The following is a 17,583-nucleotide window of genomic DNA, read 5'->3' as shown; positions in this document are numbered from 1 at the left end:
TTAGTGGAAGGGTGGTTTGCCATGAGGGCAGTTAGGTAGCCTTCCATACCAGCTACCTGGATTCCTTTCTCCTTTTGTTTGCAGATGGGTTGGATTTTAACATTTTGAATTCTGTTTTCTGTTATACAGTATTTGGCAGACTTTCTTTGGCACCTCACAAATGTATAATAAATGTAGAAATTGTGTTTTACAGTAGCCTGCTTTTCTCTTTCAGCATTCTGTGAAGAGGGATGCAGATACGGTGGGACGTGTGTGACCCCTAACAAGTGTGCCTGCCCTTCTGGATTCACAGGGAGTCATTGTGAGAAAGGTAAAACTCTCTTGGAACCATTCTTTTGTAATAAGAAAAAGATTACTTACATGGGCAACTGTTGCTTCCCATTGTTTTAGATTCTGGATGTTGTTCTTTCTCCAGTGAGTGTGTACATTTTGATTATTTGGTAATTGACTTTCCCTACCTGGAACACACTGTTTCATTTAACATTGGTAATATAAAAAGATCAAGGCAGTGCCTGCCACTGTTTACAGTGGAATTCCTTAGTGCTTATTAGAGATAAAGCCAGATGAACCAGAATTGCCACACCTGTCATGTCTGGTGTCATCTGAAGGTGACCTTCTGATTTTCTCTCAATCTGTTGCAGAAATTAGATCTAAAATTGGAATGTTTGTTTGCTTGCTTGCTTAAATTGTCATTAAATAATCCCACTGGCAATTTACCTGTTGCACTCTTGGTATTTGATTCAAACATGAAGTTACTGAGATCATCATCACTCACAGAATTGAAAATGTACAAATGTATCTAAGTGATGCTGGTCAGACACCCTTCAGCGCCATCCCAAGTCTTTTTCTTTCCAGGCTATTTGGTATTTACATATTGTAATATTTACTGCACTTCACTATCATCATCATTCCTCTCAAAAATTCATCTCAGGGAGAGACAGATTTGGAAGCATATGATGCATCTGATGTCTGTGCAGATATTGACTAACTCGAAATGCCAAGAAAGGGCTAGATTGTCCCAGGCCCTTGTGCCAGTCTCTGGCTGAGGGAAGGCAGAACAGGCCTTCCACCCCTCCTTTTACATCCCATTCAAAGGCTACCAACAATTGCAGTCTCTGCACTAAAGAGGTTGCAGGTATTGTTCCTTCCTACTGGCTTTAGGGGTGCAAACCAAGCCAAGTGTGAGGGTGGGGCGAGAAGAAAGTATGGCTGTGCCTCTGTTGTGCTAGCCAGAACTGTCCAAATTTGCATCCTGCTGAGGGAATGAGCATGCTGGGGGAAAAATCCCAGCAGAACCCGCAGGGGCTGTATGATTCCTCACTACCCTTCCCAGTGTGGTTTAGTGTAATTTGCACAATCTGGTCCCAAATGTTTATTATGGAAACTAAAGAACATATCTGCAGAATAAAGATGATTGTACATGAACCTCTCTCGCTAAATAGATGTTTATTATAAGGGAAAAGAGATGTAGAAAGAAGCAATCATCTAGAGACTGATAAGATGCGTACATCGATTTAGATAAGTAAATGCTTTAAAATGTGTAAGAGATCATTTGGGACAGATTCTATGCCCCATTCTGTTCTCTTTGGGCTGCTCAGATGGCACATAGGGAGCAGAGACTGGCATCATCCCCCAACCTCGGGATTTCTTCAATTCCCTGTGGGTTTAGAGGTAGCGTAGATAACCACTCTTCCACAGCTCATGACTCAAGGAATAAATGTGGGTGTAGTCAGCTGTGCTCAGCTGGCAGATGGTCTCTTGGGGGCTGTTGTCAGCTGGCCCAGGTTAGAGCATTCCCAGCTGCTCTGTTCTGCACCTTGGGCCAGAGTTGTTATTGGCTTTCCGACAACACTCTCCCCTGGGCCCTTTTTTCTGTGCATTCAGCAGAGACCCTGGTTCATTTTGCCTGTTACTAATAAGAAAGGGATGCCAGAGGAAGTTGTAAACCTGTTTGCTCAGGCTACCCAGACAATAGACTTTAGATTTTATTTTCTGTGTGTTTCAGTTATAAAGTTAACATTTGTTGACATACTTGTTTGGTACCTGTGTTGATGGAAATACAAAAAGATCAGATGACTTGCTTAAGGTTCACATGGAGTCAATGACTCTCAGTTAGCCCCTTGGGGCATGTCTACACTGCATCTCTGGGCAAACCTCCCAGCCTGGGTCCACAAACTTGTGCTTCACACTAGTGCACTAAAAATAGCTATGTAGGTATTTATTTTGGGCTGGAGCTCAGGCTCTGAAGCCGGGGTGGAGTGGGGAGCGTGCTTGAGAGCCCAAACCCCAACACAAGCCCCAGTGTCAGAGCAATGTCTACACAGCCATTTTTAGTGTTAGCACAAGCCTTGCTAACACAAGTCTGTGGACCTGTGCTGCGAGGCTCACTCCCAGAAATAGTGTAGGTATGCCCTGGGCTCCTCTACTCTCCGTCCCTTTGTTTCACCAATGAGTCTTAGAGTTTCCTTCCTGTAGGGGTTCTAGGGGCTTCAGTGAAAAATTTTGATTAAGGGCTATAGTCTTGAACTCTTAGATTTTACTGCTGGAGAGGTCTGTGTCCAGCACTGATGGAACCTATACTTTTCATCACTTATATGTTCTTCTCACGTCAAATAACAATATAAGAAAAGTCTTAACTATCTCTTGAAAAGAAAATAAGTAGATGAGAGAATGAATGGATGAACGAAATGCGGGTAGGTTCAGGACAAGCAGGAGGCAGATCTATAATTTCATAGGCTATCACCTTAAGAGTAAAGCGATCAAGTGGCGAAAGAGTGATAGTGGCAATACTTCCATTGTGTAGTGAAAACATGGTTATTACCCTCTTCTGAACATTTAGGGATATATTTCAGGAGAAGAAAAGGAGTACTTGTGGCACCTTAGAGACTAACAAATTTATTTGAGCATAAGCTTTCGTGAGCTACAGCTCACTTCATCGGATGCACACAGGAGAGTGGCTACCATTTTGCAGATACAATCTACACAACTGTGAGCTATGAAAGGGGAGCCCTTTGTCGTGGAGATATGTAGGATGTGCCACTGGGTTGTGGAACTGGGATCTGTTGCATAAAGCTGATCTAATCATGAGTGAAGTTTATGAATCTGGTATGCAAACTGATTGCAGAATGAAATGGAGCTCTGCATCTGAGAAATCATTGCATATATGTAGTACTAGAGATATGTCTGATTTTCAGATGTGGCCTCCCACATTGAAGGCACAAACAAATGTGTACACATTTCAAGTCACTTACATGTCTCGCTAACTGACTCTATCAGGATTATGTAGTAATAATTTCACCCAGAAACATGTGTGCCTGGGAAAATTACAAGCTCAAAATTGAAGGCTGCATTGAGACACTTTTACAAACAGGCCTCCAGTGCCCACCTTCCTAAGAAGCTTTGGTGAAAATAGCAGATTTGGTAAAAGGAGAATTAAAGAGAGTGGGGTTACTTCATTGAGAAGTTCTTCTCTTTCACCATAGTGTTTTACAGCATGATTTTTGTGTCTCTTCTAAACAGGCCTGTATTTTTCTGCTGTGTGTGAGGCTAAAAATAGCCCCCTCTGTATACTTAACATGTGGTGGTATGCTCTCCATGACTGCTATATTGTCCAAAGAGAATACAATAGTCCTACATTACTTTAAATTAAATCTTAAATGTTTCTGGTGAAATCTTCTGTGGAAGCTCGTTGTAAACTGATACGCAGCTGAAGCAAAATGACATTTATCTATATTGTGTTCTGTTCGCCACACTGCGTTTGAAGATGTCCAACAACACAGCAATCCCATATATGTTGTTTGTAAGATGAGAGGGCTTTCCTCATTGGCTAAACTTGCTCTGACCCAAATTGTCTTTCTCACGGAGAAAAGTGTAAAATGAACTGGCAATTAAAATCGCCATTGAAAAGCAGGTGGCTTTATTTTTTGATGTGAATAGTCTATAATTCATCAGTTTAGGCTGCCCTACTGAAGTGATGATATCAGATTCACTGGTTAAAATTGAAATGAATACAGGCGTTTAAGTCAAAAGGGCAAATGTATAATGCAGCATGATGTTAAGGAAAATTTACCATTGCTGGTGGCGTTTGCAATCTAGATCCGAATTAAGGAAACGTTACAACCCAACTGTGGGACTATCTTTCCATGTTGCAGCTCAGGTGTACTTGCAGATATCTGCAGACATAGGTACTGTCAGATAATTTTTTTTCTAATGTTTAATTTTCTTGTTGGACATCCCATTGCTTATATTGCTGTACTAGAAGCATGATCATCCGCCCCCTTTTCTATTTGGCAATTAGTGTCTGAACTGTACCTCTATTTTGAATAGAGATCAAATTTAATGTTTTGTTTTGTTTTTTGGTTTGCTATCAAGGGGGTAGGCTAGATGATCCATCTGTGATCATCGTATGAAACACTTAAAATCAGATTCTGAGACCTTTGCTCATGTTGAATAGTACCTTACTCCTTGAGTGGTCCCACTGAACTCTAGGTGAGAGAGGATGGCAGAATTTGTGTTAGATAGTGTCTTGGCATGACAAAGCATATTTGCTAGTATACCAGCATCGACTCCAGATGCCTTTTTACTTGACATTTAATGAAAAACAGATGAAATAAAATGATTGTGGATCCTTCAGAAATAGCTCCTACTGTGTACTCTTTCAGTATCTCAGTGGAAGGCTGAAGTACATTTTTTAAAATGGTAAATGAGTCTCTTAAATCAGTGGGTATGTGCCTTCATGGGCCAGCGGAGCAGTGAATTTGGTTCCTTAAATATTTCATTCTCACTGAAGAGCAAAGACCTTTACAACAAGCAAACCAACATGAAATGCTTTAAGTATATCGGAAGCAGGAAGGCTGCAAGAAAATCCGTGGGTCTGCTGGACCTCCAGTAAGATAAAGGAATAATTAAAGGCATAACAAAAAAGCTAAACAATTTCTTGTATCAGTCTCCACAGCAGAGGATTTTGGGAAGATACTTACCGCAGAGCTACTCTTTTCAGGAAATAAAGATCAAACACTATTGGGGGGAAGGGGTTAACAGAGGAGGTGCTGAAACAAACTGATAAATGAAAGGTTTCAGAGTAGCAGTCGTATTAGTCTGTATCCGAAAAAGAACAGGAGTACTAATTAGCCTCTTACTACACCTTTTCATGTTCTCTGTATGTGTGTGTATATATATCTTCTTACTATACGTTCCATTCTGTGCATCTGATGAAGTGGGCTGTAGCCCATGAAAGCTCATGCTCAAATAAATTTGTTAGTCTCTAAGGTGCCACAAGTACTCCTTTTTGATAAATGAAAGATTAACAACTCACCATGACGGATGTTAAAGATCCAAGGGCAACTGAGCTCCTAACAAAAAAAAAAATGCAGTCTGTCATTACATTCAGCTACTGTACTAGAAGATTGGAGAGTAGCAAATGTTGTGCTTTTTAAAAAGGTGCTAGGAATGATCCCAAGAATTACGAGTGAACCTTACGTTAGTGTGGATCAACTGATTTGAAATTATATTTAAAAATCAACTTAGAAAATGCCTAAATGATCATGATGTGAAAGGGTCTAGCTAGCATGAGAAAATCATGGCTGTCTAATTTATTAAAGTTCAGTGACTGTATCAGCAAAGTATTGGCTAAGGAGAATCAGTTGGTATAATTTATTTGGACTTTCAAAAAGCCTTTGAGAAGGGCTGTCACAAAAGTGACCTTGAAGAAAGTTGCCCAAACTCCATGACCTTTAAACAAAAGATGGCATATTCACTAGTTTTACTAGTCTCTCTCTTGAGTGTACCATTTAGGAATGCCATGTGTTCAGGCTAACACTAAGTTGTACCATGCCAAATGGAGCACTTGGAGGCATTCTCTCTCAGGATGTATCCTGGGACTTGTTTGTGCACGGCCTTTCCATGCCCATTACTCCACTCCTTTGGGGGGATGCAGCTGCTGTGTTGCTGGCCAGTTATGCTCTCAGGTACATAGGAAATAGGAAGGAATTGATCCCTTTATTTCCCAGAGCATGGGGCTGCTGCACTTCTCTTTGACTCTTTTGCAGGCATGTGTCAAGGTTTGTAAAGCACCCTGTGTCCTCCTCCTTCCCCTTTCCCTCAGCTACACAGCTGTGCAAGGGCCAAGCATAATCTGGTCATTTAGCGCTTAAGAGCTAAATTGTGTCTCCCCAGTTTGGATGTGCTAACTCCTTTAGAGGGCAGGCCCAGACAGGGAGCAGCCATAATGTGGCTGGAAGATTGAAAGCATGGCGGAGGGGCTGCTAGCATTCACAGACAAAACGAAGTTGTCTGTGTTTGGAAACGATAGAACCATGCTGCTCCCTTCCAAACACTGTCATGAGCATGCCATGAGGAACATAGGCTACACCAGTTGAACAAGTATAGCAGTGTGGAACCCCTCTCTGCACTACCCTTAGTGCTCAGAAATCAGTAATTTTATCATAGGCACGTCTAGGTGTAGTTAGTTTATTGACCAATAAATTCTAGTCATGGAAAATATCAAAAGCATTTTTGCAAAGGAGCAGTGTGTTTAGAAAGAGACAGTTGGAAAAACAAATAGCAAAAGCTCTTAACTCAAATCAAACCCCTTCATTCCTCTAAATGTTCTTACAGCACCTAGCCCAAGAAATCAGGTTGTGTGCAGTAAATTTTGTTGGAGTAGAAGCCATGGGATTGACTTCCTGCTACAGGCCTTCGCTGCATGTGTTCCCTTCTCAGAGGTTCTCAGTCACTGGATCTGCTGAGTTATCCTGTTCACCCTAACCCACCACAACCCATTCCAAGGCTCCCCAGCATGGCTACTTCCTCCATAGTTCCTCTGTACAGTTCCACTGTGGGTCTTGAGCAGTCTGATATCTGATGTTCTACTTAAGTTACTAAATTAGATGTTCCTTTTCAAAGGGTGACTATATTGGTGAATGTATTTTAAGGGGCCCAATCACTGCTGAACATACCAGAGAAACATACAGTGCTGCAAAGCACTTGACAAATACTATCTAACTGCAGCAAATGCATATGTAATTAGGATTTTACAAGTAAGAAATATTTGTCTATGAAGCTTTCTTGTAATGGTGTGCAAAGTGCATGAAAGGCCATTGTTATATTGCTCACTATCTCCAGCACCATGATGAATCAAGCTGTAAGATCTGTGCATTCATTGTACTTAAGTTAAAAAAATCACATGCATCAGGCTCAGTGGACTAATACAAACATGGTAATGGTAATTTCTGCTTGTTGTTTAGCCAGTCCTTTATCTAGTCACATATCTTTCTTTGAACATTGCTGCTTTTTGCCTGGGTTCTGCATGAAAGGCTGGTGTGTCAGGGAGCAGACAAGACAGGGAGCTTAGCAGCGACAAAACTCACTTGCTGACGCTGAGAGGAGTAACACAGGGACTCTAAGGTCTGGATTCCCCCCAGGCAGGATGTCACAGGGAGGCATAGCCCTTCTCAGAGGCGAGGCAGCAATTGATAGATTGCACCAAAGAAGATGGTAAGCAGGTGGACTTTAGTGCCTCCTTGAATAGATGAAGAAGATGGATGCTTGAATGGTGACCTGATTTATCCCAGATGGTGGGATAAGTGAAATAAGAGGAAGAAGGCAAATTCTTTATATTCAGTATTACACCAATGCATTTATGTAGAGGAAATATATAATCAGAAATTATGGTAATAAAAAAACAGGCAAACCCACTTCACACTTGATAAAGTTTTTTATGCATAATATGAAACCATTTTTGTTGGCATGAACCTATGTGGTACACACCTGTTCTGCTGCTGTATGTATAAGGTTCATCCTACTGCTCCTATAGTTCCAGTGGAGTCTTATTAGATAACTACAGTATTGCAAGTATGGTGGAGTGCCAGCTATGCAAAGAGTCAATAGGGTCATGTTCATTAGACATGGAAAAGACCTATGAATCCATCTCCCCACAAGTGTAGGATATAGGATCTGATTCGGATTGAGCCCGTTTAAACTCAGTGGGAATCTTTGCATTGATTTCGGTGGGCTTTGGCTCAAGCCCATAATATCCAGAGATAGAGGAAATAACGGATACTTAAGATGATACTACGCTTGATATTGGACAACCAATAAGCATAAAAGCAGTTGGGGTCTTCATTTCATCTTAGCCAGTTGCCTTGTGTTTGATATAGCTTAAATGTAACAAAAATTACTTTACCTCAAGGCAGTAAGCATCAAAGATAATTGAAACTTCTTATAATGTTCTGATGAAAATCTGTCCAAGCCTTAAGCTTTGATGGAATAGAGAGCTCCCTAAGTACAGCAATCATTTCTCCCTTTGAAAAGGAGCATCTAATTTAGCAACTTGAGCAGTCTGATATCTGGTATTCTTTACTATTTAAGCAGCGTAACATCTGACTTAGTAGATATTTCATTCTGAAAGGACTAAGTGGATCACACGTTTCAGAATCAAACACAAACGATGGGCTTTTTATGTGAAAGAGTGAGATCTCCTTTCTTATTTGAATGTCCTGACGAGCCACTTTCTATATGCCAGCAGCCTCGTATTTTGCACTTTGGAAATGATACTCATCGATCTTTCGAATGAAGCATAAAACGAAAGCCCTAAATGCTTGTGGTCATTAAAGATGCAGTGGAACCTGGATCCAATTCCAGCTTGGGTAATTCTGTTTTACCTTTCTTAGTGGTTTCAGTCAGAGAAGTTACTCACTTGCCCTTCTGAAATTGTTGTGTTGTGTGGCTGGCACAATAATGACCGCTACAGTTGCATTTTAGTGGTGAGCTAGTGATCCATGCATATTTTAATCTCATTTACAATAGTTTAAATACAGAGTAATTCCATTGAGCTTCATGTAAAATGTTTAAGATTCTTCAGAATTTAAATCACAATGATTACTAGCAGAGGTAGTTGGATCCTGAAGGGGAAATCATGAATATTTCACAAATAGTAGGAGTTTGGTTCAGTTCAATCATATTTGAACCAATAAATATTCGTGAAGTGTCAGAACTGATCTAGAGGATTCAATCAAATTGAGTATGTCTGTGTCCACTGTGTGTGGATTCTACCCACAATGACATGAATGACCCATTCTGAATCTCAAATTCCAGGTACCAAGGTTATATATTTTGCAAAGAATCCATACGCTATCATGTGTTCTCTTGTGATATTTGTGGAATCTTTTCAAATACCAAATAGATTTTTAAATATGAGGACAGGTTTGGTTTGCGAAGCCAAGACTGCTGGGAAAAAAATAGTAGTCATAATAGTAGATTTGTTTGGCCAGATGTAATTATCATTGTGTTTCCTGAAGAAATGCCACTGGACATTTTTCTTTTTACTAAAAAAAAGAATGTTCCATGATTTGGGTCAGAGCCCTACAGAAATTAATTATGTTTAGGAGCTCTGCAAGACAGAACTTTTTCTGAAAAGCCCTCCACTCAGTGACTCCCTAGAACAGATGCCCAGTGCACCTGAGGTTGCTTCCTTAGCTATAGAGAGACTTTTTGTTTTGGACTGACTAGTAGAATCTCTGCATGATATGACTTATATAGCCGCTTCTTTCTCCATTTTCCAAATCTACTACTTTTTTCCTTTAAACTATTTTGCTTCCCACTGAAACTTCCCACTCACACTTTCCACTCAAAATCTCTCAGCTGCTTTAGTTAAATGTGTGTGTGAAATATAGACATATAACCCATACTTGAGAAACTCTCTTCCATTTTCTGATCTCGATTCTTGTCTGTCTGACATTTTGTTATTGAGCTCACAGTTACGGCAGTTTGTGATATTTGTGGGTTGATGGCAATAACAACTCTCTCAGTGATCCCATTAATCATTGCTAGGCTAGTGAGTCAGACACAGTGTGCATAGCTGTTCGTATGGCCTTCCATTTCAGATGAATATGTGAGACGTGTGTCTCTTTTTGTAGATAATTTCTGGGGGGTGTTTAAATGATTTTTCTCTTCTATCTTTTCTCAGCAGGCTTCACTAGATCTATTCATCCTCAAGTCAGATGAAGGAAAATTAACAATAAAGCCAGATAGTAACATGGTATATAGCAGGTGTGGCCAAACTGCCACTCGTGAGCCACACGCAGCTCTTTTGCAGTTAAAGTGCGGCTTGCAGAGCCCTCCCCCCCCCTTCACCTACCAGACTGGGTGGGGGGTTGGCACTCAGGGCTTCTGCCCTGCAGAGAGGTGGTGGGACCAGGGGGCTTCTGCCTTGTGGGGTGGGGGGTCTCAGGGCTTTAGCCCCATGCCCCGGCAGGCACCGTCCCACAGAGCAGGCTGTGCACGTCTTGCAGTTTTCAAACTTCTGAAGGTTATCGTATGCAGCTCGGTGCATCAGTAAGTTTGGCCACCCCTGGTACATAGACTTTTACCTCTAGGTCACTGTGGAAATAGAACCTGATCACTAGTGACTAAAAGCGGTTACCATCTAATGATTGTTTGATGCCTTGTTTGAATGAGTAATTTGTTTTTCAGTTCCCACCATGAAGTCCAATAAATCACCAGCCCTGCCTCTTCAAAAAGACATCTGCAGCTATCGAGGCCTTATGCTGTCATATTAATATGTACAGTTAGATTGCTGCTTGTGAAATGAAATTGCTGCTTGGCTTGGCTTGAAAGCCAAGTCCACTTTTTACAACCATCAGAATAAAATGGCCCACAGTTAACATCCTTGTTAGTAGTCCCCACAGTGAATGGCCATAGGAAATAAATTGCTGTTTCCCCAGTAGAGGGGGTAACTTCAGGACAGGACCAAGAGACCCATTGACAGGGCAATGTAATGGTACTGCTCTTTTCCCTGCTGCAGCTGTTCTAGGTTAAAACAGAAGACATTAGTCTTCAATGCATTTAATTTGACACTTTTCATGAACGCTAAATGCAATTTAGACCAAATATATAATATAGGGTGTTCACCTTCTTAGATTTCACAGTTTACAGTCTTTTCACTCTTCATCACATTGCCAGATATTCACTGCCTCATTTATAGGACAGAAAAGATTTATAAGTCCAATTGAGAGATAAAAATGGGAAAGAATTATAAAAAGGGCTTTGTGTTTATCAGATCTAAAAATGACCAATTTCATAAGCTGGCCATAGCAGCAATAACACATTTTATAATTTGCCAGGGTACTGAGGACAATATTTTTGAACCATTGAAAAAGGGACAAACAAACCAGGAATAAATAATCCCTAATGACCTTTTTTCCTTTTCAAATTTATGATCCCCCTGTACAATGGAATTCCATTGAAATGCTGCACCATATCTGAACCTTAATGTAACATACAAAATATCTTACCTATGAAGAGATAAAACCTGATAGGTTTTGTGGTTTCTACGACACTTTGACAGCATTTCATTCAGAATAATAAAATCATAAAGAATGACAGAAGTATAGGATTGGAAGGGACCTCAATAGGTCGTCTAGTCCCATCCCCTGTACTCAAGGGAGGACTATGTAATAACTAGACCATTACTGACAGGTGTTTGTCTAACCTGTTCTTAAATACCGCCAATGATGGAGATTCCACAACCTCCCTAAGCAATTTGTTCCAGTCCTTAACTACTCTGATAATTAAGAAATTTTTCATAATGTCCAATTTAAACCTGCCTTGCTGCAATTTAAGCCCATTGCTCATTGTCCTATCCTCGGAGATTAATGAGAACAACTTTTCAGCTACCTCCTTGTTACAATCTTTTATGTACTTGATAACTGTTATGTTCCCCCTCAGTCTTCTCTTGTACAGACTAAACAAAACCAGTTTTTTCCATCTTTTCTCATAGGTCATGTTTTCTAGACCTTCAGTCATTTTTGTTACTGTCCTCTGGACTTTCTCTAGTTTGTCCACATCTTTCCTGAAATGTGGCACCTAGAACTGGACACAATACTCCAGTTGAGACCTTATCAGCATGGAGTAGAGTAGAAGAATTACTTCTGTGTCCTGCGTACAACACTCCTGCTAATGCATCCTAGAATGAGGCTCGCTTTTTTTTTTTTTGGCAACAGTTCTACTCTTCACTCGTATTTAGCTTGTGATCCACTATAAACTCCAGATCCCTTTCTGTAGTGCTCCTTCCTAGGCAATCATTTCCTATTTTGTATGTGTGTAATTGATTTTTCTTTCCAAGTGGAGTACTTTGCATTTGTTCTTACTGAATTTCATCCTATTTACTTCAGAGCATTTCTCCAGTTTGTCCAGATCACTTTGAATTTTAATCCTGTCCCCCAAAGCACTCCCAGCTTCTTACTGTCCGCAAACTTTATAACTGTACTCTCTATGCCTTATCTAAATAATTTATGGAAGCTATTGAACAGAATTGGACACAGGACCGATCCCTGCAGGACCCCATTTGATATGCCCTTCCAGTTTGACTGTGAACCCTTGATAACTACTCTCTTGGAGCGGTTTTCCAACCAGTTATGTACCCACCTTATAGTAACTCCATCTATACCTGGATGCTTTGTATAATTTACATAGCAAACTTTCAGACCAGGTCACAGGTCTGTGTAATTTCTGTTGTTCCCAAGAATTATGCTAAGGTTCTAGCTATATCAGCAGATTGTTGCAAGTTTCCAGGTTCCCCAGCATGCTATTGTTTGATTCAGAAAGTTCAAATTGACCAAAATATATTCCAAGCACTTGCTGGAATTATGAAGAATTGAATGGCTTAATTCAAAGCTCTGAAGATCTGCAATGGATGAGTTTTACTCCAGCAGTGTAATGACACTTAATAGAAATTGATTTGAAGAGTTCCAGGGATAATTGAACTACTCAGGGTGGGGGGAAATAGACATGAGCATACAGCTACAACTCTGAAATCCATTAAGTCCCAAAAAAGAGTAAATTTAAATAATGCTTGGTTGGAGGGCCTGACTAAGCTTCACAGAGGCAAAGAAATTTAGAGTTAAGACCGCAATTCCCATTCCGGTCTCCTGTCACACATTGTATAAAAGAATCAGATTGCACATTATGCAAGTACATGCACGGTTTGCAAGCTGCTCCAATACTGGGCACAATGTTACAAGTAAAATCATAGTGGTTAATTTGCTCAGAACATTTTTCATTTAGTTTAAGTCAAAAAGCGTAACATCTCTGAGTATTTTTGCAAGGTGTTTAAGTCACTTTTTTTTTTACACTAGAAAAAAGTGAGGGGAAGGCAAAAACACATGGAATTCTCTGAAATCTGACAAAGAATTAGCATAGGGGATGATTTTATATAGCACTTTGCATCCTTTATAGCTGTACAATCTGTCTTAAAAACCAACTTAGACACTATAAATAAGGACTGTAAAAACAGAATTTATTTACCAAGCACACTCTAACAGTATGCTAGACACTTTTAAAAATTGGATTTTAATTTTAGACTGGCTATTCATTAGTGTGTTGCTTGATTCTTTGGCACAATACTTTGTAACCTATTTTGATCCAGAGCAAAGAACCGTTGTTGATTATACTGTACTAATTATACCACTCCATAGGAGTGCATGGAACTTTACAGATAATTAAAGATGTTGTTTCCTCTCTAAACAGCCATTATTGTTCATGAATCTGGATGTTTATGAATCCGGAGCCTGGGCAATAGTGCGTCAATCTTAAGAAGTCTGCCATTTAAAAAAAAATCCCTTTGACGTCATCCCCTGAGCCACAATATGTGTCCCTCAGTCTTGAGGCAGCTCTCCACTGGCCACTATGAGGACTGTTCCAGCTTACTCCGGCTGTCTGTGGCCCCAAATGATAGTTACAATACTTGGGCATCAGCGTAGTGCTAAACAAACACCCCAGACCAAACTGCTGTCGTCTTGTATCATCCAGTGCACAGGCTGTAGGGCAAGAAGGTGGCATAGCTCTGATCGTGGAGTAATTGGTTAAGCTGGCTTTAAAGAGAAGGATCAAACAGCAGCCCAGGATTTAGCCTCAAGTTTTTACAGCCAAGGTTCTAACTCCTGACAAGAGATGTTTAGTTTGGAAACACACGGTTATTATTGTGCTAGCAGGGACTGAGCTACAGTTAGGACAGTTTACTTATACGAGAGCCAAAATCACAGGCAGGCTTCTAAAGTTATACCCACATGGTTATTGCATACATATGTGTGTGGTTCGGTTTTGCAGCTCTGCATAAGACTTGAGTAAGACTGCAGGAGTTGGCTGTATATGTTGATGTATGACTCCAGCATTTATGACTTCCCTCCATTTTTTTTTTTTTAAGCACAGAACACCCTGGTTGTAATTAGCTTTCCATTATTTTCCAAAGTGAATTTAAAAATCAGATATATTCTAACTAAATTCTGTCCAAATATCCTTTCAGGACTAAATTAGAGATAAAGCTAGGGTTGAATATTTGAACCCAGATGACAAAACAATTTTTGGTTTACAGTGAATTGTACGTTGCTATCTGTTAAGCCTGGTTTGTAATCTTTGTATAAGCTTGCTTTATTCATTGAAATTTTATGGTGATTATTGCAGAGAGCATACAATATAGGTAATTCTACTGATTTATTTTTCTTACAGTTTGGTTACAAAAATGTGACATTGGAAAGAAAAATTTCATAGATTCGTAGATTCATATAGCCAGAATCTGGTGCCTGGCTGAACTGAGACATAACGCATGCAAAGGAATGAAAACGTGGCATAAAACCTGAATGCTACTCTGATTTATACTGGGTGACTGGCTCCCAGGGCAGAAACAGCAGACAGAAGTAGGTGGGGCTTAAAGAAACCCTTGTCATACCCTCTTTCACCTAGCCATACTCTCTACGTTGGTGGTAGGGGGGTGGCCAGGCTGGCATAGGGCCTTTTATGATGTCTTTGTGCCATTTGAAATTTTCCTGCTCTTATGCAATTCTCCAATAGCTAATTTAGCCAGCTTTACAAGCAGAACCCACTACTAGAGTAGTGCAAAGCCATCACATGACACCCTCATTATCGGTATGATCCCCTTCTAGCGCAGTATTGTTCCCTACAGGTCATGTTAGTATGATATTCCTTTGGTAATATTGTATACATGGCTAAATACGTACACTGTACTGATTCAGATTGTGGAAATATATGCATTTTTTCCTCTGTAGCTAGGGATCGTGCCTAAAGAGCTTGAAAAGAATAACATTTTTTAAATGATTTATTTCAAATCTGGCTTCAAGACTATCATCCACCTGTGTTTTCACATATTGTAACAGCTATGTAATATGTATAAGATTTATCAAATGAATATTATTGTGTAGATGTCTCAGGTGGACTAAACGAATCACAATCTGTGCTTTCATATTGTAATGCAGAATCCAGTATACAAGGTAACACATTCATTAACATTTTAAAATATTTGAGTAGATGTAATTATTTTTGTTGGCAGGGAGATTTAAAAGTGAGAAATTGTCTCCTGAAGTGGAGCTATCCTAATGCCCCTTGGCTATGAATACATTGTATATCTGTAACTTCATATAAAACTTTTCCATCCTGCAGTCTTCATTTAATACAACTTCATTTAAAAATTTCCATAATTTTCTGCTTTATCCATAGCCTCTCAGTAAAATGTTGTGTTTAACACAAATTTACATTACTGATGCATCTCAAAGGCCCTTCATTATGGAGGACATCACTCATTTTAGTCCCGAAGTTACCTATGCATTTGGTATCTTCTCATTTTCATTTTTAAAATTACTTATATCAGAAGTAAAGACTAAGGAAAACGAGGTTGTAGAAAGAGTTATTAATACTAAAGAAATGGTTTTCAACTGTTTTTTCATTTGTGGACTCCTAAAAAATTTCAAGTGGAGGTGTGTACCCCTTTGGGAAAAGGAATGAATCCCAACACCATTTTCTGTTTCCTGCATGAAAAATGTTCATGTGCCCTTCATTTTGGGTCTTTGTCAGATGCTGTGTCCTACATTTGGTCCTTGACAGACTGAGAGGTATGTTGCTGAAGATAGTTCACAACTAAACTCCAAATTTTGGTAGTTAAAAATATAGGAAAGCCAAAGGTAAAAATACCCCTAACTAAATCTTAGGTGCGGTGTGTGTGGTGTGTGGGGGGGCGGGATGTGCTCTAGGGGATGCTACTGCTACCTGGGTGGGGGTGGCCCAGGGCTCCACCGCCGCGGCTGCTACTGGGGGCAGAGGAGCGGCCCGGGGCTCCACCGCTGCTGCTGCTCCTCCTCCGCCCGGAACCAGTTGCAGCGGAGCTGCTCGGGCGGCCCTAGGTCAGCCGCTGCAGCTGTGGAAGTCACGGAGATCCCAGAAAGTCACAGAATCCGTTACTCCCGTGACCTCCAAGAAAGACTCGTAACCTTATCCATGCAGGTGCTGGGTGAATGTACCATGTACATTTCTGGAAGCTCATATACAGGATTCCTATTGTTTCAGGCTTCAGACCCTCCTGAATTTCATTCATGGTGAATTTTGTAGTGATCACTTGTATCCGCTAGGGGTTAGGATAAGACTTGCCCATACATTTCCCGTTGCAACCTGCTTGGATCAAGATTTGTATCTAGGGCTCCAGAGATGGAAAGCAGAGGATTTTTAAGCAGCTGGCTGACAAACCGGTGATAGCCATTTGGTGCATGAACATAGCATTTTTCAAAAACTTTCTGTTCAACTTTCTGCTTTTGGCATTACTCATGGACCTGTATAAACATACATATTTTCAGTTTTGTGATAGGTAAATTTCTTCATTGGAGAGAAGTTCTCTGAAGATTAACATGAGACGTAGATGCATAATAGTAGACTGGGGAAAATAAAATACATGATTTGAAACATACTCATTGTGGTGAGAGGCTGATAGTTTGTTCATTGTTTTGGAGAGGGGTACAGGCTGAGGAATAGGGTGCAACATAACATGTGAAGTGCTGTACTGGATCAGACCAGTGGTCCATTTAATCTAGTGTCCCATCACTGGTATTGACCAGAGATGCTACGTAGGCAGTTATGGATTAATCTGCGCACAGGGAAGTTTCTTCCTAAGGCCCATTAATAAAGGTTGGCTTACGCTCTCAAGCCTGATGGTTTGCAGCGTTACCGACTCTTATTAGGTTTTATTTTAATCCTTGCTATTGCAACTCTGAATGTTCTCATTATTCACATAAAAGTCCAACTCTTTATTTATTTATTTTAATCCTGCTAAGCTCTTGACCTCAATGTTGTTTTGTGGCAACAGAGGTTAGAGCCCTTGCTTTTTTTCAAGGCAGCATGGAAATTAGGGAATAATGAAAGAAAATGTGAATTTCTCCAGCAAGACTGTTTAAAAGACGTAAGGACATGTCAAAAGTGGCAGTAAGGGTCACTGCTGAAAGAAATTGGTTGAAATCTTATTGTTTCCTTTGACCAGTGTGGCAACTACTCCTCAAAAATCTTTTACCCGTGTCTGACACAGAGGAAATGCAAAATGTAGACCTGTCATACCAAAGGCTGTGATTCTTTCACGGAGGTGGTGGAAGTCATGGATTCTGTGGCTTTCCACAACCTTTGTGACTTCTGCAGCGGGTGGTGCGGCTGAATTCAGGGCCACCTAAGCAGCTGGCCCCAGCACCCAATGGCCAGCCGCTACTGGAGCGAACCAGGGCCAGCTGCTCCAGCTGTCCCCAGGGCTAGCTGCTCTGG

The 17,583-nt window shown here is 40.5% G+C and overlaps 1 protein-coding gene across 4 annotated transcripts in view; it reads left to right on the top strand.

Annotated features, from left to right (window-relative positions):
* Window positions 1-17,583, top strand: part of NELL1 (neural EGFL like 1) — a 418,230-nt gene that overhangs the window by 320,342 nt on the left and 80,305 nt on the right. For all 4 annotated transcript variants that reach the window (XM_074955193.1, XM_074955195.1, XM_074955192.1 and 1 more), the window contains one exon: window positions 215-310. In XM_074955193.1, coding sequence (XP_074811294.1) covers window positions 215-310 — 96 coding nt within the window. The remainder of the gene's footprint in view (window positions 1-214; window positions 311-17,583) is intronic.

Source organism: Natator depressus, chromosome 6 (assembly GCF_965152275.1).
Source record: "Natator depressus isolate rNatDep1 chromosome 6, rNatDep2.hap1, whole genome shotgun sequence".
Classification (NCBI taxonomy): Eukaryota; Metazoa; Chordata; order Testudines; family Cheloniidae; genus Natator; species Natator depressus.
This window is presented reverse-complemented; position numbering and strand designations above follow the sequence as displayed.